This window comes from Arvicanthis niloticus, chromosome 9 (genome assembly GCF_011762505.2).
Source record: "Arvicanthis niloticus isolate mArvNil1 chromosome 9, mArvNil1.pat.X, whole genome shotgun sequence".
NCBI classification, from domain to species: Eukaryota; Metazoa; Chordata; class Mammalia; order Rodentia; family Muridae; genus Arvicanthis; species Arvicanthis niloticus.
The window spans coordinates 30847762-30872260 of record NC_047666.1 but is presented as its reverse complement, the minus strand read 5'-3'; the positions used below and the strand labels follow the sequence as shown (position 1 = coordinate 30872260).

General features: G+C 47.1%; 1 protein-coding gene across 2 annotated transcripts in view; it reads left to right on the top strand.

Annotated features, from left to right (window-relative positions):
* Positions 1–24499, top strand: part of Nup210 (nucleoporin 210) — a 104268-nt gene that overhangs the window by 6995 nt on the left and 72774 nt on the right. Inside the window, exons 2-5 of one of the 2 annotated variants that reach the window (XM_034511184.2) lie at positions 9128–9264; positions 11688–11819; positions 21181–21277; positions 23378–23528. In XM_034511184.2, coding sequence (XP_034367075.1) covers positions 9128–9264; positions 11688–11819; positions 21181–21277; positions 23378–23528 — 517 coding nt within the window. Of the gene's footprint in view, positions 1–9127; positions 9265–11687; positions 11820–17351; positions 17474–21180; positions 21278–23377; positions 23529–24499 lie in introns of those variants that run through there. The other variant, XM_076940116.1, reaches the window with a different exon arrangement.

The window sequence follows — 24499 nt, the reverse complement described above, 5'->3', positions numbered from 1 at the left end:
CAGGTCCCCAAGGTGGGTGTGTCTGGTCCCCATTGCTATTAGATAAGGAATGTAATAGGGAAACCAGTCTACAATGGTTTGGGCCTGTGGTGAGACCGGGCATCATGGTGGGAGTGGGTGGTGGACCAAGGTCAGCTTACCTCATGGAGGCCAAGAAACAAAAAGCAGAGAGAGAGAGAAGGGGGCTGGGGCCCCAATATCTCCTTCAATGGTGTGCACTAATGCCCTGACTTCCACAGGACATGGGGTAACTTCCTCAGGGTTCTCCTGCCTTTCAGTGATTAAGTGTTGAGGATAAGGCCTTCTGGAGACATTTAAGAGCCAAACCACAGCCGTGGGGAAGGTCAAGAGAAAGTGCTGGAGTCCAGGCAGCTGTTCTTGGTGGTTAGAAACTGCAGGACCAGGAGACCAGTGTCCCTGCTAATGCTCAGTAGGAACACCCACCTTGGGGACCTCCTCACCACCTGACAGCAGCATAGTCACATCCAACACAGTTTGTATCTTTTTATTCTTTATTTTCTGTTGTATCTTGATTGCTTGTATGCCTGCACTACATGTTTGTCTTCTAACCCCCTTTAAAATAAATATTATTCTTTGCTTAATCCTAAAGAGCTATTTTTTTCAATCCTCAAAACCTGCTCTAGAGGGATGGTGATACCCACTTAAGGCCTGAGACCTGGAGCCTCCCAGCAGACTGTAGCTGGGGTGTGAAGTGGAATAGGGCACCTCAGCTGGTACCTGGCTTGCTTGGCCGCTCCTTCAACAAGTTTTTAAAATGTAAATCAGTCATCTTTAAGAATTACATTTAAGCCGGGTGGTGGTGGCCGCACGCCTTTAATCCCAGCACTTGGGAGGCAGAGGCAGGAGGATTTCTGAGTTCGAGGCCAGCCTGGTCTATAGAGTGAGTTCCAGGACAGCCAGGGCAACACAGAGAAACCCTGTCTCAAAAAAAAAAAAAAAAAAAAAAAAAAAAAAAAAATTACATTTAAAAGGGTACATTTAGAGGTGGAGCTGGTAACCATTGATGCCATCTTCTGCAGGTTCTGGGAAGTCCTTATCGTAGTCTTTGAATGTTGTACCCACTACAAAGTAGCAGGATTATGTCATTGCTTTCTGGTCTGAGCTGTGTTAAAACTATTGTTTTCTAGGCATATGGTGACATGTGGAGGTTTCCTGATCCGTCACCTGGGGTTCTAATAGGACTACTGTGGACACAGCTGTGCACTTCACACTTTACACAGAACAGAACTATGGTATAATAATGAACATTACTGTGGTGGTGTTTATGACAGGACTGAGTCTGTAGGAAACATAACTGCAAAGCATTAAGAGCCCAGCCTGGAGGATTCACCTCCCCAGTCTTGAGATGCTGAGTATGACAGGAAATGAAAGCCAAAATGTTTGCAATACAACGAAGGGGTGTATGTGATTTTGGCTCCCGAAGGAGTCTTTTTTTTTTTTTTTTTTTTTTGTTTTGTTTTGTTTTGTTTTGTTTTGTTTTTGTTGTTTTTTTTGTTTTTTTTTTTTTGTTTTTTTTTTTTGTTTTTTTTTGTTTTTTCGAGACAGGGTTTCTCTGTGTAGTTCTAGCTATCCTGGAACTCACTCTGTAGACCAGGCTGGCCTCGAACTCAGAAATCTGCCTGCCTCTGCCTCCCAAGTGCTGGGATTAAAGGCGTGCGCCACCACCGCCCGGCTCGAAGGAGTCTCTTAGGCAGGATTTGTTTCAGATTTCTGGAGTTGGAAATGAATGCATGGTCACTAGGATCTGCTCCTTGGTTCTCAGGTTTTAGTTGTGGTGTTCCTTGGCTCATTCTTAGGGTAGCAAGATACTATGGCAACCTGATGCTCACTCCTCTGCCCACACACATTCCAGGCTTCATGGGCATAAGCCACAACACCTGTTCTGATTGGATCCGCCTGAGGGACATATGACAGTCCAAGTCCATCTCTGTGACCTGGGTGCACAAGGCTTTTGTTGGTCAGTAGTGTGTCTGTCAGTGTCCTTGGGGCAGAGTGCTCTGGTGCCTACTAGACTGAGAGAGGAAGAAGGCTCTGTCTCTTCTGGTGGCTGTTACAAATCCATAGATGAAGAAGTGGCTTGAAATAATGAGAATGTTTTCCCTCAGTGCTGGAAGTCACAGATGTTGCCTGAGTGGCTGTGTTGTGGGGCTACTTCCTACTTGCAAACGTAAGCTTTTTGTTGTGTCCTTGGGTAGGCAGCTCTGAGAGACCTCTTTAAGTGGCACTCAGCCCTTTCTGGAGGCTATGTGCTCATAGCCTAATCACTCCCCAGTACTGCCATCTTGGGAGCTAGGGTTTCAGTGTGGGAGCTGGAGGGACACCTTGACGTCATCCTAGGCAGGTCCACCCAGGAGGTGCTGTTACAGGAAGAGGTAGATGGAGGTCGAGGGCATCCCCTTCCTGAGTGACAGTCAGGTATCTTTCTTGTGCCTGTCTACTGAGTTGGTAGGGAGAGGACAGCTTTGAATTTGGTCTTGTAAGGAAGCTGTTGTCACCAGGGGACTTTGGAAGGAACAGGAGCCTGTGAGGAGGTGGCATGGCTGTGTGACAGGCACTGAACCCAGTGTCTGCAGCTGTGAGCTCTCACCTGACCAACTTTGGGACTGGTTCTGAATACACTTGGAAAGCTGTGCAGCACCCAAGGCTTTCTGGTTCACTCCACGGAGTTGCTACACTTTGCTTTATACTTAAAAGCTTTGGTGGTAGTAACATTCTTCACTTGAGTGTCCTGTGAACCCTTGAGGAGGCAGACAGACCAAGGGCAGCATACACCAGCTTCCCACAGACAGAAACAGTCTACAAAAAGGAAAACCACAGATCCCAACACAAAACCCCTTACCACAGCATGAGAGAGAATTAAATCCAGAGAAATGTCAGGGAGCAAAAGGGTGAATCCCAGGAGTGCAAAGTTGGCTTGACACTAAAACAAAACAAAACCTTAGTGTAACGTTAGCAGCAAAAGGAACCCACGTGACTGCCTCAGTCAGGACACTAATTGTCACTGATAGCAGACCTGCCTGCTTTCAAGAGCACAGAATTCCTCAGCCACACCTTGACCAACCAGCTAGCCTACTGGAAGTTGCAAGCTTCTCCTTCCTGGTCCATGCTCACCCCAGCCCTGAGTCCTCCTTTGTCCATTCTGCGTTTTCCTGCTCACCTCCTACTGAAGCAGGAGCTCCACAAAGGCAGAGGCTCGTGTGCATGCTGAACTCTTCTCAACATCACATGTGATCCAGCAAATAGTCACATGGTTTGGATTTTCAGTGTCCCTCCAGGGCCCATGTGCTTCAGGCATGAGAGTCAGCAGAACCTTTAGAAGGTGGGACTTTGAGAAAAGAAGCTGTCTTTGGAAATGTGTCCTTGAAGGTTTCCTGGGACTCCAGCCACACTGTCTCCTCTTTTGAGCAGCTTCTTGGTCTCCACACGCTGACACCAAAAGAACCAACTAATCATAGGCTGGAACTTCTGAAACCACAGGCCCAAGTCAGCCTCTCTTCCTTATATGTTGTTTTTTTAAAATAGGGATTTGTCATTGTTTTAAAAGCTGAGTACTCCTCATGGATTCAGTGAATGACTGAGTGCATTAAAGATACCAGGAGGACCAGTGGCACAGGAGGAGCCAAGAGGAAAAAGGCGTTGCCCTCTGCCTCAGATTTGAGAGTGGGTGGGATGGGCTGGTAACAAGGGCATGTGATGTGCAGGGAGGCATTGCAAAGGGATAGAGATGGGAAAGTTGTGGAAGAGAGGGGCTTATAAGCTGAGATCTGACTTCAGATGGTTGAGGCTCCTGCCTGAACCTGCCTATGGGGCTGAGGGCATCTGTGTCTGTTCTGTTGGGGAGGCCTGAAGGAGGAGGCAGAACACCAGGATCAAGGTTGAGGGAAGCATACTGACCCGCAATCCCTTCTTTCTCTTGTGGTTAAGAGTCCTATAAACATTGTAGTGAGGTAGTCTCTACTGACCTTGTTCTGTCCCCAGAAACCAGGTTCTTGCCCCCTCCCCTCTAAGAATCAGTGGACAGATAGCTAGAGTGCAAACCAGAGGTACTGTATCATCCATTCATCAATAGCTTTAGACAGGGTAAAACAACTTAAAACATAATGCCACACAGGATTTGAATGAAATGTGTGTGCCTTAGTCAACGTTCTATTGCTCTGAAGAGACACCATGACCATGCTATCTCTTATAAGGAAAGCATTTAATTGGGTCTTGCTTACAGTTTCAGAAGTTTAGTCCATTACCACCACAGTGGGAAGCATGGCAGCATGACACACAGACAGACATGGAGCTGGACCTGGAGCTGAGAATTCTACATCTGGATCCACAGGCAGCAGGGGGAGAGAGCCACTGGGTCTGGCTTGGGTTTTTGAATCCTCAAAGCCCACCTCCAGTGACACACTTCCTCTAACAACACCACATCTAATCCAACAAGGCAACACCTTCTAATCCTAAGTAGTGCCACTGCCTGATGACCAAGCATTCAAATAAGAGTGTCTAGGGGCCATTCTTATTCCAACCACTACAGGTTGTAAACATGTTAGCTTTGGGATGCCAGCCACTGGCTCTGAAAAGTGCTGCTCACAGTGAAACTCGAAGGCCTTTGGATTACAGTCAGTATTGGTCCATAGCAGGGCAAGTCTGCAGGTCTGAAGTGTCACAGCTCTCACAGACTTACAGAGTAGTAGTGAGTAGAGTTGAGTCTGTGCAGGGCTGGATGGTCTTGATGTCTAGAGACTGGACGTAGAGTTCTTGTACCTACAGTTCCCAGGTAAAGCTCAGAACCTGGCTTGAGTGAGCTCCCTGCTGGAAGGTAGGAGTCTCAAGTGCTGGGGCTTCAGTCTCTGCCAAGTTCATCTCCAGCAGATCCTGAAGGTACACAACTCTTCCTGGGTTGAATCTGTATCTATAGAGTTCATGCTGGGCCAGGTTGGTCTCTGACCGGCTGAATGTGGACACACAAATAGGGTGAACATAGAGTTAATCATGGAAGAGCTGTCAGACCTGGTGGGAGAGGGGAAGAACCTTGTGCCCCCAAAAGATGGTCAGAAAGCTCTGTGTTGGAGTCCCATGTACCCCGACAGCAGCAGGACTACTGGCCTGTGTTCAGGGGCCTCCTCAGCTGGGTAAGAGCTTTGCATTTTGTTCTGTCTGAGCTTCCCTAGTTCTTTGCAGCTAGACATTGTTCCCATTGAAGATGAGGCTATGGTGGTTCATATGGCAGATGAGTGGTAATTCCCTGTAGCACCTTCACCTTTCTGCAGATATCAACAGTGAGACAGGTCAAACTGTCCTCAGCCCCGCTGTTTATTGTGCTGCCCTAGGGCCCCCAGGAAATGCAGGTGGGTCATTTCAGACTGTGAGGCCTGCCATATGTTCCTTTAGGGTGGGTCCACTGCTGTCTGCTACTTCTGTGCAATTGGAGAGGTGCCCTGAGGATAGCAGTTGATTTAACGTGGGCATGAGAATGCACTGAGCAAAAAGCCTTGTGAACTGGTTTCCATTTCTTCTGCAGAACATGAAACATGACACCACCCACAGTGGGCAGACCTGGTAGGCTTTTTCTTTGCCTTCTCATGGTTGATGGGTTTCTCCTGATTGGTCCTTTTCTATACCTCATTTGCATAGACAGCCAATTATAGCCCACCAGGCTTTCCATAACTAGGACCCAAGCCATGTTTCCCCGAGCCTTGCTCCTAGCCTGGTCTTAGTTATTTCTGCTATCTTCAGAGGAAAAGCCTAAATACCTCAGAGTCTAGTTCCCAGTCAGAGTCAGGCTTCCAGCCGGATCCACTCTTCTCTAGATAGTCAGTCAGACAGACAGAAAGATGACAGACAGACAGACAGACAGACAGACAGACTTGCTCCCTCTTTTCTGCCTTAGCCTTTGAGACTTGCTGCTATAGCTGCAAGCCAGAAAACCAACTCTAGCCTTCAGTACTGCCAGAGACAGGAGACCTGCCTCTCTTGTCAGTGATCCGTTCTCTCTCTGCCAGGAACTTGGTACCCCAGAGCCTTACCCACCCCGAGGGTAAAAATTGAGCTACAGCATTTGCTGATAGGTGCCCCAGAACATGGGGCTGTCAAGTTTCTAGCCTGTTGGTTAGCATCCTGTAGCGACCAAGGATCTGAGTTTCTGATTTCTTGTTTGAGGATCTGTGTTCCCATTCAACTTTTTACTCCTGTGTGACAAATGCTGTCTTTGTCTGCCTACCCTGTTATTGGTGAGAAGGCAAGACAAGAACCCAAGATAGGAGAATTGACTCTCAGTGACATCTCACATAATGATTGGAACCTATGGCAGAGGAAATGCCCCTTCTTGATAGGAAATGAGGAAAGAGAGGCCCAAGGCTCAATATCCTTTTCAAGGGCTCATCCCCAGTGACTTAATGCTCTCCCACAAGAGATTGTACATCCTCCTAGTAGCACTGTATGCCTGTGACCAAGCCTGTAGCATATGGGCCTTTGGGGGACATCCAACACACAACCTATAGCTACCACATAGACAATGTCACTGCCCTAGAAACCTGTACTCCACACCTTCACCCTATTACTGGAATTTCTAGCCCTAATAAGCTTGTATAAAAGACACATAATCCAGATATTTTAATTATAAGCCATATGCCTAGATTAGGCAGATCTAGTACTGTATTAACTTATTCTCCAGCTATAAAACCCCTTGTTACTTGCAGTTTCTCCCAGCCATGCAGTTCTGGTCCATTGGGGCTGCTTTCTCCTCTTCTTCCTCCTCTTCTTTTCTTCTTCTTCCTCCTCCTCCTCTCCCTCCTCCTCCTCTTCTTCCTCCTCTTCTTCCTCCTCTTTTTCCTCTCCCTCCCCCTCCCCCTCCATCCTCTCCTTCTTTCTCTACCTGCCACCCCCTCTGAGCCTCTTGTTTCACCTTTCCCCTCCACTGCCCAATCATAGGCTTTTATTGACCAGTTAAAATCGGGAGAAGGTTCACAGGGCATCACCTGAGTCTCGATGGTCTGCTTGTTGGGTGCAACCCCTCTTGAGGAACCAGTATTAACATTAGAATACAAACAGCATCAGGCCAACCCATCACATCACTCTTCTCCTGACTTCTTAAATTTTGGAATAATTCTAGACTTACAGAAAAGTTGTACATAGCTGATAATGAACACTTTCTTCCAGTAGCTCCTCAAGTCACAGCTGTGCTACTAGGACATTCATAGCAGAACATGACTACTCATGACACCCTAGACTGTTTGGGCTTTACCAGAGTTTTCAGGAACTCTGAAAACTTTTCCTCTTCCAATGTACTGATCCAAGCTAGTGTCCTTCCTACAAGGCAGTCATTTGTACTGTTTTGTGCATTTTCTAGTCTCTCTCTCTCTCTCTCTCTCTCTCTCTCTCTCTCTCTCTCTCTTTCTTGTGTGTTTGTGTGTGTTTGTGTGTGTGTGTGTGTAGCTTAACTTCTTTGAAAAATATCTTTATTACTGAATAAAGTCCATCTCTTGCATGGTGAGAGACTCTTCCTCAACTTTGTCCTTCCCCCTTGGCTTCTGAAGTGCTCTATCCTCAGAGGACACCCTTAGTCAACCACAGATGCCTTTCCCTGGGGATTCCATGTCTCCTCACTGGCGGCTGAGGTTGGTTTAGTATTTCAGCTTCCTGAAGCTGCTTAGTTGGTACTTGTGTTGTGTTGCAATGTTCTCAGTTGTGGTTGGAGATGTTGCCTGTGTCCACCTGGCCTCCAGAAAGACATTAGCCATGAGGCTAGAAGCCTGGAGATGTCTGTTCAGGTGTGCTGTGTACCACTGTTTTATGTTAAACAGCATATTATGTAACCTGAATTGCTCTCAAACTTGCTGTATAGCTGAGGAGGACCTGAGTTCCAGATGATCCTGAGTTTTGGGATTACTGGCAAGAGCCACCATGACTGGCTTTTAGCTGTGACAGACTCTAGTGTGCCTGTGCTGTGTTGAGACTGGGCCAGATGAGGCTGAGGAATGAATGCTAGCACTCTGCTCAATGGCTGTCCTACCCTGGGCACTGGGTACTCTGCATAGACTGTTCTCAGAGTACAGCATGCCTGTCTACTTTCCACCTCAGGGTTCCTGTGTGTGACAGGCAGGACAAATCTCTTCCATTACCCTGTCATCTTGATGGCATTCATTCAGAGGCCTCCTGAGACCTGCAGTAACAGGGAAGACCCACTTAGCATTCCAGTGCCACATCTGGTGTGTGCTGACATTTGTCCACAGTTCCCCTTGACCTGGGACTGTTGCTGTGCTCTGTTATGGAGCTGAGGCAGTGACACCCAATGGCTTCCCCATCATGTTTCCAGCTGTCCTGACTTACCTGCTGCTGGGCTCATCTGCCTCTCTCCTTCCTGTGGTTGTAAGACCAGTCCAAGTGTATAGGGGCTGGCTATCATTATACTCAGGTGCTGTAGGATCTCTACAGGGATGAAGGATAGCATCTGGGTGAGTGCTCTTGTGTCCAGCCTGGATCAGACCCAGCATTTATTTGTTCCTCGTGCATAAACCCCTTTCCTGTGGATGAAAAAATTACATCAGTAACTCACAGGTTGAAAATATTACCTAGAAAATTCCAGAAATAAACCCCTCAACCAATAGGTTTTAAGTAACTTTGATTATGGTCTTGTTATAACTTGTATTTTATTACGTTACCACTCTTAATCTCTTTTTGGGCCTAATGTGTAAACTAAAATTCACTATATAAAGTATTTGTGTAGGCATAGATAGAGGCTGCAGAGGTTCAGGGGTCCTCTGGGGTCTTGGGCCTAACCGTGTCCCCTCCCCCCACCCCCCACCGAGGTGAGGAGGCCTCGTGCAGTCCCATGGAGAAATCTCGGATGGTGACTGGATATTGAGGCTGTGTCCAGGTGCCCAGTGTCTGGCTTGATTTGCCTAGTCGGGGCTGTGTGCAGTGACTCAAGCCCTCAGGTTGCAGAGCTCGGATTCTGAAGGCTTGGCTTATTCTATCTTTGTTTTAGGTTATGTATGAGGTTCCTCACCTCTGTTCTATGTTTCAATTCAACAGATTTCCAGGTAGACGCCTCTGCTCTGGCTTCTGTGTCTCACAGTATGGTTACAGAGAGTGATCTTTCCTCTTTTCACTGCAGGTCATCCACCCGGCCAGAGGTAGCCAGCATAGAGCCATTGGGCTCCAGTGAACAGCAGTGCTCCCAGAAGGCAGTGGTGCAGGCCCGCTTGACCCAGCCAGCCCGTCTGACCAGCATCATCTTCGCAGAAGACATCAGTAAGGGTTTTGTGGGAGATCCTTGGTGGGATGTGAGACAGAGACCCCTTGAGACCTCTACCTGGGGTCTAGGAAGTATCTTTTCTGGTTCTTCCTCACGGAGACTGACTTTCTAAGCTCATAAATTAGTATAATAAAATAAATAATAAAATGAATATAAATAAATATAAATAAATTTGTGACTTTAGGTGCTTTTAACTGGTGTCAAATCAAAATGAAAACAATTGACCTAGTATAGGAAGCCATGCTTTTCTTTCTGTTCCCCATATTTGATTCATTATATTGAAGATGTGGAGTATAGTTTTCCTTGGGATCCATGGTGGATTGGTTCCAGGGTCCCCTGGGATGCTACACTCCTGGGACCAGTCCCTCAAGTGGTTTGGTACAGTGTTGGCTTAGAACTGTCCTGTATTTCTAAACCATCTTAGATAACACACAATGCTTCATGTGTTACAATACTCTGCAAATCATCAGAGCATCTGGTTTAAGGAGTAATGATGGTGAGTGCTCAGTACAGAGGAGTTTTCCTGAGTGCATGGTTGCTGGAGCGTCCGTTTGTGAATCCACAGATACAGAAGGCTGACTGAACCTAGAAAGCCTGTGACCTTCTGTTATGCTCCCTGCACTGGGGTGTGATGATTTCCATTTTACTATGTTTAGTATTTTTCCAGCAGTGCAGAGGTTGAACCCAGGTTGGGCCTTGTGTGTGTAAGGAAGTACTGAATCGTTGAGCTACATGTTCAGCCTCTGCTAGGAATTATTACTTTAAAATACTTTATATTATTTATGTGTACATGTATGTGCTGTGTGTATGCCATGGAGGCCAGAGGAGGGTGTTCGATCCCTGGAGCTGGATTTACAGGTAGTTGTGAGACAGCGCATGTTCTTAATCACCAAGGCATCTCTTCAACCCTACATTTTAAATACTGAACACTATGCCTTTTTGTTGTTGTTGTTTGTTTTTTTTGTTTGTTTGTTTGTTTTTGTGGCAGGAGTCTTACTGTAGTCCTGGCTGTCCTGGAATTCCCTGTGTAGACCAGTAGACCAGTCTGGCTTTGAACCCACAGAGATCCACCTGTCTTTGCTTCCCAAGTTCTGGGATCAAAGGCATGTGTCCAGCCTGCTGAATACTCTTTGTAACAGGAGGCCATCTCACAGATGTCCCTTCGTGTTAAACATCTCGAGTGCTCAATTTCAGCTCAGTGTCAGGAACACTAGCTTTATGCACGGAGCAGCTTGGACTTATTTTGCTTATTTCCTACCTAGCATAGATTCCCAGTTTTGATGGGTCACGGCATATAAATTTTATTGCCTTTTAGATTATATTTTAGTTATGTGTAGGATGTGTGTCTGTGTGTGAGTGTATGCGTGTGAGTGCTGGTGCCCGTGGACATGAGAGGCTTCAGACCTCCTGGAGCTGAAGTTGCAGGTGGTTGAAGGACATCTGACATAGCTGTATCCTTAAGAAGAATATGCTGTGCTACAAATGGCTCAGGCCTCTAAACTGCCCATAATTTTTGTTTTGAGGTGGGTCTAGTCTGAACTACTAGACCCAAGTGGTCCTCCTGCCTCAGTCCCCTGAGTAGCTGGGACTATAGCTGTATACTTATATTGAGCACAACAATATAAGAATTTTTAAGGCTCTTGATACGTGGGCTAATACAGATAGAACAAGTGTTTCTGTCTGGTGCCTGGAGAATGGTCAGAATAATTCGTATTATACATGGTTGTCCTCACTCTAGAGGGTTCTCCAGGTAATGCTGTTATCTGTCTTATTTATGAGGAAGTAAAAAGTCCATGCATCTGCCTTGTGATATAATGGGTTGTCTTACAGAAGGTTGATGTAAGTAAAACAGGGAGGCCAGGGAAATGGCTGCACAAACCTAGAGACTTGAAATCCATCCGCAGAACTCAAGTAAAGGAGGATGGAGAACTGGCTCCACAGAGCTGTCCCCTGTTGTTCCCTGTGCCCATATGTGTGCTGTGCTAAGCAGCCCCCCCTACCCATTATCCACACAATAATAAGTAAACAAAAATTTTCAGAGAAGCCGAACAAACACCAAAAGAACAAGCACAAGGAGCAAGCAGCAGTGTGAGTCCTGATCTTGTTGCTCAGGCAGAAAGAGGCCCAGTCAGCCATTGTGTTTGCCGATTCCCTTCACGATTACAGCCCGAGCAGAACTACATTTTCCTGGAGGAATGTTTTCCCACACAGCTTTAAATGTGGGTTCACAAAGAGACGACGAGAAAGCCGGTCTTCCTGTCTGGGTGGCTATGTTAGCTACCAGAATACACTGCTTGCTCCTGGGGTGAACTGGGTTCCTGTTGTGGTGTGTTGGGTTCTTGGTTACCGTAGTCAACGCCACTGGAGGCGGGACGGTGTCTGAGCACCATTCTCAGTGCTGTTCTTCTTGTCCCTGCAGCCACAGGCCAGGTGCTGCGCTGCGACGCCATTGTTGACCTCATCCACGGCATTCAGATCGTCTCTACTACCCGTGAGCTCTATCTTGAGGACTCTCCGCTGGAGCTGAAGATCCAGGCTCTGGACTCAGAAGGTGACTGCACCCACTGCCCTTTGGCAGGCTCTCATCTCGGCCATAGCCTCTGTCGATGTGTCTTCTCATGACTAGCTGCTGTTCCAGTGGCGGGGTAGAAGCTGTCTCTGAGGTGGCTGTGTACACATGGCCTGTGTGTATAGGTCTTAGCTGCCTCTGGGAGTAAGTTCTTCTTGGTACCACTGTGTCAGGAGCTGACATCTGGGCAGTGGTGAAAGTGGAAGAGCTGCCCACAGAGGTAATGACCATACTGGGCAGCAGGAACTGTTCTCCCTGCTCTGTTAGGCTGTTTTTGATTCCCTAAGCACTCCAGACCTCTAAACAGGGCACCTGTGGGCTGCTGGTTCAGGGTATTGGGTGTCACTTCTTGACTGGTATGGATAGTGACTGGCTCTGGGTGGGGTTCTTGTGTGTGGCCTTGTCTGGTGGTCGGCAGTCTGTCTGGGCTGGAGACTGACTTCTTGGAAGGAGCAAGAGGAGTTTGTTGTTCAGCTTGTTATAGTTGTGACAAACACCTGAGATGAACAAGTTAAGAACAGGACATTTTTATTTTGATGTGTATTTTTAGAGGTTCCAGCCCATGTCTTTGGGCCCATGGCTCACCAGAGCATCATGGTACATTTAGTCACAGGAGATTTCTTACCTGCTAGCAGCCAGGAAACCAAGAGGTAGAAGGAGTGGGCTCCTGATAATCTCTTTCAAGCCCTTGTCTCTGTTGATGTAGCTTCTCCCTACTAGGTCTTAATTGCTCAAAAGTATCCCACCTCCCAGGAGCACAGCACCATGGTTGTTAACTAAGCCTTCAGTGCATGGTTGTCTAATACATGCAGAATCTTGGGGTGTGGCAATACACCCCATGAATAAACAAGGTATGTGCATGGAATAAATGGCCCAAGTCGGAAAATCCGGAATCCGAAATGTGTTCAGTCTTAGGCTTCTTGAAACACTTGGACGAGCCTATGTAAATATCCCCAGATCTGAAAACTACAAGATCAGAATCACCTCCAGTCCTAAGCATCTTCAGGTCATGACTGTTTATAAAGCATGGGGACAGCTGAGGTGGATGTGCAGGGTGCAGGTTGACAACTATATTGAGGAAGACATGGTAGTAGTGAGTATTGTGGGTTACCAGCCATGGGTGTACACTGGGCAGGTGTGTAGTTAGTTACCCTGTAGCTGAGCCAGTACCTGGATACAGGAGTCCTGCTTTAGGTCAGAAGTAGGCCATCTTGTTCTGTGATGGGCTGCATAGTGAACATGACAAGCTTCTCTGGGTGTATGTCTCTGTCATATCTTTTCACCAGGGACCTTATTGCTCCAGGAAGCCACATGTGATGCACCAATGAGTGAATGGGTCCTGATAAACTTTATTTATAAAAGCAGGAGGGGCCATACTGGCCCCAGGAATTATAGTTTGCTAACCCCTGATCTGTTTCTGCTTGAAAGTATTTAAAGCAGTATTTTTCTACTGAGACTTATATCAGTTAATTCACCTTGTTTTAATTTTTTAAAAATTTACCTTATGTATATTTGAGTGTTTGCATGCATGTATGTGCACCACATGTGTGGACTACCCAGAGTCCAGAAGTGGGCTTCCGATCACCTGGAACTGGAGTTACAGTCGTGAGCCTCTATGTAGGGGATGGGAACAAAACTTGGCCCTCTGTAAGAATAGCAAGTACTCTTAACCACTGAGCCATCTTTCCAGACCTAATTCACCTTTTTGAAAAGTAGGTTTTAGCTTAATTCACAAAATAGTGCCATCATCATTGTATCACTGTCTAATTTTAGAGCCTTCTCACCAGTGTAGAAGGAAACCCAAACCTGTGGATGCTCACTGTCAGCTGACCGTTGCCCAGCCCCTGGTGCCTGCTGCCACAGCCAGCTTTCTGTCTGCATTTCTTGTTCTGGACTTTTCCTGGAAGTGTGGTTATACGGCACAGACACAGTCTTTTGACTGTCACTAAGCCTGGAGCTTCCAGTTTGGCCTTTAGTACCATGTGACATGGAAGTTTGGGTTTCCACTTTGCAGAACTTTTATGTAAACGTGCTTTAGGTTCTCTTGAGTAAGCACAGATAAGTGGGCTGGAGAGATGGCTAGTGGTTAACAGCACTGGCTGCTCTTGGAGAGGACCTAGGTTTGATTCCCAGTACACAACAGAGCAGCTTAGAACCATCTCTAACCCCAAGTCCAGAGAACCTAACAACCTTTTCCAGCCTCCTCAGGACACTAGGTCCACATTCATACATATAAATGAATCTTTAAGAAGCAGCTGAGTGATGTGCTGTCGGACTGGCTTTCCTCAGCCAGACATACTGACCTTTGTTGTCTATTTTGGTCCAGGTCTCTTCTATGAGTGAACTTGACCCTTGTAAGCTTTGAGGACTTCACTGTCTGAGAAGGGTTGTTGTGTCTTCGCTAGATTCCTGGCATTACTCAACACTACCTCTGTACCTTAACAGATGTCCTGTGGGAGCCTGTGGGTGTCAGCCCCCGTGCTAGGCCACGAGCAAGTTGGGTAATGCCCATTGTGCGGACAAGGAAGCTGTGGTAACTTTCCTGGGGCAACATGGCCCATAGGTGGCAGAGTATGCTGTTGCTGCTCAGACTTGCTCCTGCTGCAGTACTTTTCCTGGCTGTTGGCAACAATCTGCACTCTGTGTAAACCGTCTGCCTGCTGTGCTCTCAGTGTGATTTGCCTGCCTGAAACTCTGTCCTCAGAGTATGTGTGCACAGGAGTGAAGGCCCCTTTAAGAGCTGATTCAGCCATAAGAGGGACCAAAGCTATTCTTGCTGGATTAGCCTAGTTATCATTGTTTTGTTCAATTTATATACCTGGGCAGGTCAGCCATTTGCCTGCCTGTCCTTCTGTGTCTTAGGGTTTTCATTGCTGAGAAGAGACACCATGACCAAGGCAACTCTTATAAGAGACAACATTTAATTGGGACTGGCTTACAGGTTCAGAGGTTCAATCCATTGTCATCATGGTGGGAAGCATGTCAGCACCCAGGCAGGCGTGGTGCTAGAGAAGGAGCTGAGAGTTCATTTTGATGCAACTATAGCCTGGAGAGGACTGATTTCCAAGAAGTTAGGAGGAAGGCCTCAAAGCCCACCCCCACAGTGACATACTTCCTCCATCAAGGCCACACCTACTCCAAAAGGCCACACCTCCTAATACTCCCACCCCCTTCCCTGGGCCAAGCATATTCTAGCCACCACATTCTGCATTCTCACAACATTTAATGCTATTAAGCAGGTTGTTTGTTGTGAATCAGACTCATATGTAGCCCAGGCTGTCCTCTATCTAACTCTCTATGTAGCAGAGGGTGACCTTCAACTTCAGGCTTCCTTCCTTTTGCCTCTTGCCTCCAGGATGATGGAATTATAAGCATGTTGGTTATAACTCTTCTCTCTCTACTACACAGACTGTCTAGTCTGATCTTTTTCTTTACCTGGACCACAAGCTTTCCCTAAGCTATATAGCTTCTTTTCTGCACCTGGATTCTCTCCTAGATCTTTTCATCTTGTTTCTCTAACTGTCCAGAGAGGCACATTCTGTCGTGTCCCCACCAGGCACAGCCTAACTTCACATGCCACATGTCCCCTTGCCTCTTCTAGAGGACAGCTTACTGACAATAATTACTTAGCTTATTTAGTGGTTTGCACCTGGTTTTCTGTGGTTCTGGGATTCGAACCAAGAACTTTATGCATGCCAGTCAAGTACTGTATGAGCCAGATCTCTGCTCCCTCATGATGCATCTTGACATGAGGTCTTCACTAGATGTGGCAACCTAATCTTGCACGTCCATCCTCTTGATATCTTAGCATTCTACTATGAGTAAATACCTGAGGCAATCAACTTTGAAGGAAGAAAGGTTTCATTTGGTTTATGGGTTCAGAAGTTTCAGTACATGGTTGTTTGACCCTATTGCTTTCCAGGACCCTGTGCAATGGCATGCCTCCATTCTCAGTGGTACCACAGGCTAGTGACCAAATCTTTGCATGAGTTCAAGTCTTTGGGATGTCGTGCTCTGTCTTAGATGTATTCAGTTTTAGGAACTGAAAATGGACTGAGACAGGACTCCTTAAGTGTTCTCCTCCTGCAGCGCTTTCTTCCCCCGCAGTTTTCATGTGGTCTTGGTGTATAAGACCTGAAGTAGGCATCAAGTCAGATATTTACTCACAGTAAATCATGCATTTATTTTAAAACAACGCTTTTGTTTTCCTATAGTTTTACTATTTATTAGTGATGAAAGCAAATTCACATACTAACAAGATGGGTGTGCTTGCTCTCTTTTACACAAAGAGTTAAATCCCAGCCGGGGCTTTGATACTGTGGGATACAGAGCTGATGAATATTCTGATTTTTGAGGTCTTCGTGCTGAGATTGCTGCTTTTCATAAATACATAGTGCAAGATGGGAGAAATGCATTTCGGGATATTATAGAATTCCCAAGCCAAAACTTACATACTGATTTCCTGTGCAGCTTCAGTTGGCAGCAGCCGTATTTTATGGTAAGGGAGAGATTGAAGCAGGTCTTATAACTCAGGCCGCAAACTCACTGTAGCTGAGGATGTCTCGTATTCCTTTTCTTTCTGACTCTACTGCACAGATGATGGGATTCTAGGCATGTCCCACTGGGCCTACCTCGTGGAACAGTTTTTAAAATAAAAATTAATAGCAATATAACCTCAAGGATACTAATTTGGTATGTGCTGTGAGTGGCAGGAAAATATGGAAAGTCTTTGTGTTCCTTAATTAGACGATTAAGATACTTTTAAGAGCAGAGTGCTTTGTACATAGAGTAAAAACACTGCATTTATAACACATGGTGGTCTGAGATCTGAGCATGATGGCATGCCCAGTACAAAGTGCTCAGTTAGCCTGATGTGGTTGCTCATGCTTTTAATCCCATCCTTGGGGAAGCAGAGGCAGGAGAATTTCTATGAGTTCAGCACTAACTTGGTCTATGCAGTAAGACCCTGTTTCAGTCAAGACAAAACAAAACGAAAAGCTCACCCAAGTCCACGTGTTGCATGTTCAGAACCAAGACGGTAGTAAAGCTATGTGGCTGAACATGTGACGTGACACACTTGAGTTTTCACTATTTTCTGCTCGCTACCCCAGGTAGAAATGTTTCACTGTTGTAGTTTTTTGTGGGGCCCCACATCCAGTCATGGTGACAACCCATGGTTTAAGAGCTGGGGATATTGCTAGCAGTGTGTTTCCAGAATCTTTCCTACACCACGTGCATCCGTGAACTGTAACTGAGTGTGCTCCAGATGTTCAGAGAGTCCCCCTCCCTGTGCTTGTGCTGCACCTTTGGGATGGAGGGCCTTGGCCCAAGTCGCTGCTGTCAGAAGCCCTGCATCCTCCAGGCCTTCTTGCTCAGGTGTTCCTCCTCCCTGGCTTCCCAGGAGAAATTTTCTCTTTTCTGCTGACTTCTCTTGACCCTTACTGGCCTCGGTGTTCAGGGCTTGTTTTATTTGTTGAGCTTAGTTCTTGGCTTTATCTTCCAGCTGCTTCTGGACTTTGGAGCCCATGAACATCGGACACATATTTGTTCATTTGAGTTGCATGTTTTTCTGTGGCTCTGCTGGTACTAGGACAGAAGTGGTTTGTCCTCTGGAGTCTGAATCCCTGGGTCTCCTGGTTTGTATCTCTTGGTGGTGAGGCTTTGGGGTCAAGGGCTCTGTGGGTTGTACACAGTGGGTGCTCATAGCTACTTCTCAAGTGGAGAAGCAAGGCTTCCGGCCTGGTCTTCTCCCTACCCCAGCATGTCATTCTTAAGCATGCTTACATGGTGCTGCTGCTTTCCTCACTCTCCCTTCCTGGAGGGCTCTGGGCCATGGCCAGGGAGCTGTAGTATGGCTTCCGATGGTTTATTTTGTCAGGAGTAATTAATCTTCACCCTGCCCACAAGATAGGTTTAAACAGGGCTCTGTGTTCAGAAGAAGCCAGGCTTGGCTTCATGCTCAACCCCTGCTCTCTGGAAGACCATAATTGTGGACTCTGGTGGAACAGTGCTGTCTGTTCTGGTGACATGGAGCCTTAGCGATTCAGGGTGCTGCATCTTTTTCACTTTCATGCATCCTGGAATCACTTCTCCACCACCTTCCCCTGGCTCCTGGTTTTCTGGGTTCTCTTGTTTCCTTTTCTCATTCTTTTTTTTTTTTTTTTAAATTGGATATTTTATTTAAATTTCAGATGTTATTCCCTTACCCCATTTCCCCCCACCCAGGAACAGCCTATCCCATCCCCCTTCCTCCTGCTTCTATGAAGATGTGCCCCCACTCCCCCACCTTCCCACCCTTGAATTCCCTCTCCCCCAACTCGGTGTTCAGCCTTCATGGACCAAGGACCTCCTCTCCCACCTATGCCCGACAAGGCCATCCTCCCCTACATACACAGCTGGAGCCATGGGTTCCCTCCCTATGTGCTCCCAGGCTGGTGGTTTAGATCCCGGGAACTCTGGTTAGTTGGTATTGCTCTCCTCATGGAGCAGCAAACTCTTTTAGCTCCTTCAGTCTTCTCTCTAACTCCTCCATTGGGAAACCCTTGATCAGTTCAGTGGTTAGTTGTGAGCATCCGCCTCCGAATATGTCAAACTCTAGCAGACCTCTAAGGAGACAGCTATATCAGGCTCTTGTCAGCATGTACTTCCTGACATCCATATCAATGTCTACCTTTGGTGACTGCATGTGGGATGGATACCCAGGTGGAATGGTCTCCAGACGGCCCCTCCTTCAATTTCTGTCCCACACTTTGTCTCCATATTTGCTCTCTTGAGTATTTTGTTACTCCTTCTAAGAAAGCTTTGGTTCTTTTCTCATTCTTAACCATTTTCTCCCTCTACCTGTGGGAGGCTAGGTAGGTAGAGCTGGTGCATATGCAGGGTAGGGCCATCCATCTAGGAAGGAGAGATGTGACTTGAGCTCTCTAGAGCCCAGCCCAGGTGGGATGCAGGATGGTATACTGGCTGGCAGAGAAAACAGCAGTTGGCTGTACCTGGTCTGTTTGTGCCCCGAGTTGCAGGGCAGGGTTTCCAGACCCCTCTGAGCATCTGTTGTCACTCTGGTTTAGCTCACACCCTGAGGGAGCACACCCTCAGCTGGTTCCATACCTGTCTGCACATACCGAGAGCCTGGAAGATTCCAGTCCATTCCCCACGCACATCCTTCTGAATTAGTGAAACTTTAAGAAGCCCTTAGTTCTTCTGACTCTTGAATCATTGCATCTGTCTTCTCTTCCTCTTGTGAGTGTGGGCAAATGTGGGGCGAGAAAAGGGCTAACAGCTGAGCCCAGAAGCCACATGTGTAGACACAGACATTCTATGAGACACACCCCTTGTAGGGCATTTGTCTCCCCTTCCCTCCTTGTGAGGCCTTCCTGCTCACTGGGGACAGTGTCTTTCTTTCTTAAAATTTATTTTGTATTATGTTTATGTGTATATGTGGGTCAGGACCTGGAGTTACAGGTGATTGTGAGCCGCTCAGTGTGAGTTCTGGGAACCAAACTCAGTTCTTCTGTAAACACAGTACACATGGCTTTAACCACTGAGCTGTCTCTGCAGCCTACTAGAGACCTGATCCAGTAGATGCATACAGTAAAGTTTTTGTTCTATTTTATAGTAGAAAGAAGGGAAGGGGTTTACATTGAGCCAAGAGGAATTCTCAGAGTGTTCTTGGATATATAAATAGCCACGGTCAAGGGAGACTGCCCACTAGGCTATCATATTGAATGACTGGCATTGATTGTACAGCCTAAGGAGATACAGGATACCCTCTTGTCTCCATCAGCATCCTGAAGTGTCAGCCTGCTTTGCTCTGCCATTAGGGAGCTTGAAATGGGCTGGGCTGGGCTGTGTGGGCTCACCATGGGGAAAAAGGAGATTCCTATGGTTCCAGCTGTGTCACAGAGAAAGGCTGTAAGGTGGTGTGCAGCTCATCTCCCTGTCTTATTTAGGGTTTCTATTTCTGTGAAAAGACACCATGGCCATAGCAACTCTTATAAAGGAAAAAATTTATTGGGGGTGGCTTACAACTATAAGTTGTTTAGTTCGTTATCATCATGGTGGGAAGCATGAGGGAATACAGGCAGACATAGCACTGGAGAGGGACTGAGAGGCCTTCATCTGGATCAGCAGGCAGCAAGGAGTGAGCTTCGAAAATCTCAAAGCCCACCCATTGACACACTTTCTCCAACAGTGCTGCTCCCCATGAGTCTCTGAGGACCGTTTTCAGTGAGACCACCATACTCCCCTTGCTCTAGTCTTCCCTGAAAAGTAAAGGCAAAGGCCACCATTCTCTGGATCTTTTGCTAAGTGTGGTTTGATTTGGTCTTTAAAGCCCAAGATTTATTAGTGTAGTCCTTGTGCGTATATATGTGCCTGTATGAGTTTATGTGCTCCATCACCTGCATGCAGATGCCTATAGAATGCAGGAGATGTCAGATGCTCTGCAATTGGAGTTTCAGGCAGTTGTGAGCCACCTGATGTGGATGCTGGGAATCAAACCCGGGTTTCGTGAAAGAGCAGCCAGCATTCTTAACCTCTGAGGCATCTCTCTATCCCCTGATTTGGGCTTTGAGATCTTGGATGGAGAAGGTGAATCCGTGTGCTCTGATTATACAGATCCTTCTATTTTATGATTTTGGTCTGAAATGTCTCTCATAGGCTCATGTTGAAGATTGCAGGTGCAGGTGTAGTAGTAGGTGCAGGTACAGTTGCAGATGCAGGAGCAGAAGCAGGAGTGTTCAGAGATGTGGCCTGGGGAAGGGAGGAGCTCATGAAGGATCTGGCCTTGTCAGTGGGTTGATAATTGACAGGCTTTTGAGAGGTAGTGCAAACTCAGGAGATGGACCAGGCTGAACAGGCCCTTGAGAGCATACTCGCATGGATTACACCTTGTCTCCATTTCCTCCTTCTGTCCCTGAGTCTTGATTCCAATATGGTGAGAAGCTTTGCCCCGCCCTCCTTTTATGGTCCCTGCTGCTGAGATATACTCCCACCTTCCTGTGCCTTGGAGGGGAGGCATTCTCTGTTCATGAGATGTCAAGGAGGAGGATTAATGACTTAGTTCTCAGTGGCCTCCTAAGGTGTCTATACCATAGAGGGCTCAAGGTTAAGTGGGAGGGACAGGCCTAGGTTCAAATCTTGGCTCAGCGTTTTATGGTAAGTAGCAAGTGTCACCATTCCTTTGAGCCTTAGTTTCCCTTTCTGAAATGGAGGTCATGGTGTGCACCTGGCAGGGGTGTGGTGCTGAGCACTGTCACTGTGTCTAGTGAAAGCTGCCATCTCCCTGTTCTAGGACCCTAGGGAACAAACTTATGTGTTTTTCCCTTTCTGAATTCTTTTACAGGGAATACCTTCAGCACTCTGGCAGGACTGGTCTTTGACTGGACAATTGTGAAGGATACAGAGGCCAATGGGTTCTCAGACTCCCACAATGCACTACGGTAAGAGGCTCTGTAACAAGGGCTGGCTGCCTTTGAGTAGAAGCAGGAAATTGGAGGTTCTTAGCTTCTTCTTATCAGTAAAAAGGCCAGGGTGCCATCCAGGATGCCTGGTGCTCACAGTGACTGATTGGGGAAGACAGTTTAGTGCCTCCCAAGCCTGCGGACGATTGGCAACCTCTGTGGCTCATGGTATGGACAACTGGTAGCCTCTGTGGGAACTTGTTAGAGAAGTTAGGATATTGGACTGGACAGAGAAGACACAATACTCTAGAAGAGGCTATCTTGGGGTACAAGGGACATGTGGGTGGCCCTACAGGGCAGTACTTCCTTGGTGAGCAAGTTAAAGTGTTGGGGTGGAGGAGGCAAGTCCTGGCTAAGAAGACAGGCCACTAGTGAAAACAGTTCCTAGGGTCGTCTGGGTCCCCAGCATAGAGTACAGACAGGCTCATAGGGAGGGGGCTTCAGAGCATCTGGACTCACTACACCCCTCCTGGCTGCCGTCTGGCCTGCCCACCTAAGACCTTTCTACTTTCTGGAAACTAGAGAAACTGAGGTTTGGAGAGAGTGGGCTTGTTGGTAAGTGATAGTGTTGGCATTTGCACTCAGAGCTCTATAGGCGGCTTTATCCAGCATGGGGGCTGCTGAGCCCATGCTGGATCAGATGTGTGCTTGACAGAAGGACAAGCTCCTCTGGTCAGCAGGGTGGCTTAGTGGGCAAAGGGGCTGATCACCAAGATGACTTAAGTCCCCAGGTCATTTTACATGGTAGGAAAGTTGACTCCTGCAAATTGTCCTTTGACCTCACTTGACCCGTGACAGAAACCCGTACGTGTGCATGCACGTGGGGTGGGGGTATTGGAGTAAATAAATGCAAAAGATTTTTTTTTTATTTCTTTCCTGAGTCATGATTTTACACTTAAAGCCATGGATGGGTTGTCTGTTAGCTGGAGTGGCAGCGGAGCAATTCAATCTAAAACCTACAGAAAACACCAGCGTAATTTAGAAAATGTTTCCCTAAATTACCCGAGGCCCTGTCATCAGCATGATGTCCTGTCACCTTTGATTATTTCACTGTGCTTTCACTACCATTAGGATATTTTTCTTGAGTATCTACAATAAAGTTATCAAGAACAGGAAATTGGGGCTGGAGAGATGGCTCAACAGATAAGAGCATTGGCTGTTCTTCCAAAGAATCCAGGTTTGGTTTTCACCATCCATGTATGTCACAGTTCTGTAGGTCCAGTTCCAGGGATCCAACACTCTCGTCTGACCTCCACAGGCACTGCATGCACACGGTGCACAGACATACATGCGGGCAAGGCACACATACAGAATAAAAATAAATAAGATATATTTTTTAAATCAGGAAATTTACCCACATGCGTGCTATCTTCAGACCTTACAGTAGCAACCCAGGGTCTCACATTGACCCTGGGTCACGTGTCTTTTTTGCCTGTCAGTCTGAGAAAGTCTCTTGGTCTTTCTTTGACTTTTGGAGTTTTGACACTTATGAACATGGACAGTTCAGGTGGTATGTGTATGATTCTAGGCACGAGATGTAGGTGTTGTGCAGAGTTGCTGCACTCTGTCACTGAACTACTGGATGATAAACCACAGCGTAGGGTGGTGCTGGGTTATTCTGGGGCAACTGCAAGTATGTCCTGCCAGTTGTTCTTCTTGTGCAGTGCAGGGGGGTTATTGTGAATTGCAGGTTGAAAGAGAGGCTAAGCAGGGACCCCACAAGCTAACCCTACTTGTCACAACAGGAGGGTTCACCATGTGTGATTTATTTCCTATGCTGATCTGCATTACTGATGCTCTTTGAGTTGGGAGCCTCGGACTTGCCTTTTAATGTGCCTTTTCCCTGTGGACCCAACTGATGGTCTCAGATTCCAGTGAATGTCATCATATATGAGTGTTGATATAGTGCCCAGTCCCAAGATCAGGAAGACATGTTTAAGTATTGCCAAGCAGAATGATTCATGATGTCAGCATCCCTTATTCTGGGGTCCAGCCCTCATTAGTAGACCCTAGTAATGGCGAATGCCACGGGATATGGGAAATTTCATGTTTAGGTCTCATGATGTGTTTCCCTTTCAGCATCCTCACCTTCTTGGAGTCTACGTATATCCCACCTTCCTACATCTCAGAGATGGAGAAGGCAGCCAAGCAGGGCGACACCATCCTCGTGTCTGGGATGAAGACTGGAAGCTCCAAGCTCAAGGCTCGAATTCAGGAGGCGGTCTATAAGGTGGGCCTGGGCTCCACAGTAGGATAAGGAAGATGGTGGACTACAGCTGGGGATCTAGGGTGCTGTGACTTTTATATCTTTCTGTTTATTTGATTTGTGTGAGCCATAGTGCAGGGATGGGGTTAAGGATCCAAGAGTCAGTGTCTCAGGGGTCACAACATCTGCTCTTCAGTCTTGGAGGAGTTACCTCAGTTCCAAGAAGTACTCCTCATCCTGAAGTAGGTACACACCTACCATCTGAGACTCAATCCTGGGCTCCAGCAGTCTCACATGTTGTATCTCCCTGTGCTCTAGCTGAGCCCTTGAGACCGGCTCAGTAGCCAGTTATGGATGGTTGCATCTCTCTCCAGTCAGTACAAGGCTTTTCTTGTCAGCCTTGCTTGGCAGCACCAGCCCAGAGTCCAGATCTATTAGGCTACAGGGGTGATGAAGCAAATTATGGAGATTGAAAATGGCTGTAAATCCACCAAGAACAGTCTAGGTATATTGGCATTTCTGTCAGCGAGGATCATGTCTGTCATTAGTTTTCTCCAACAATGAAAGCCACAGGCACCTGAGGAATCTGACACCAAGGGCACACTGGACGGGAGGCCCTGCCATCCTGTCTCAGTCTCTCAGGTTGCTTCCTGAAGACTAGGTGGGAAAGAGACTGGGGAGTAGGAACTGAGGACACACAGTCCTCCACTTCTCAGGTCGTCCTGGACCACTGAGCACTTGCAGAGTGACAGCTTGGGCTCTGGCAGCCACAGCATCCGTGGACATTGCTCTGGGTCTTCTGGGTTCCTTCTGTGTGGTTGCTGTCACTTTAAATCAAGCTGGAGTGTGTGTAAGGTACGGTGAGTGGTCATATGCTTTTGACATGACAGTTTTGAGTGCATCCTGGTCCCATACCTATGAGGTCCTCCTGGGTTCTGGGGTGTGGGGTTGCAAATGATGTCCTGTTTCTCCACATCCTACTTCTTTATTCCTGT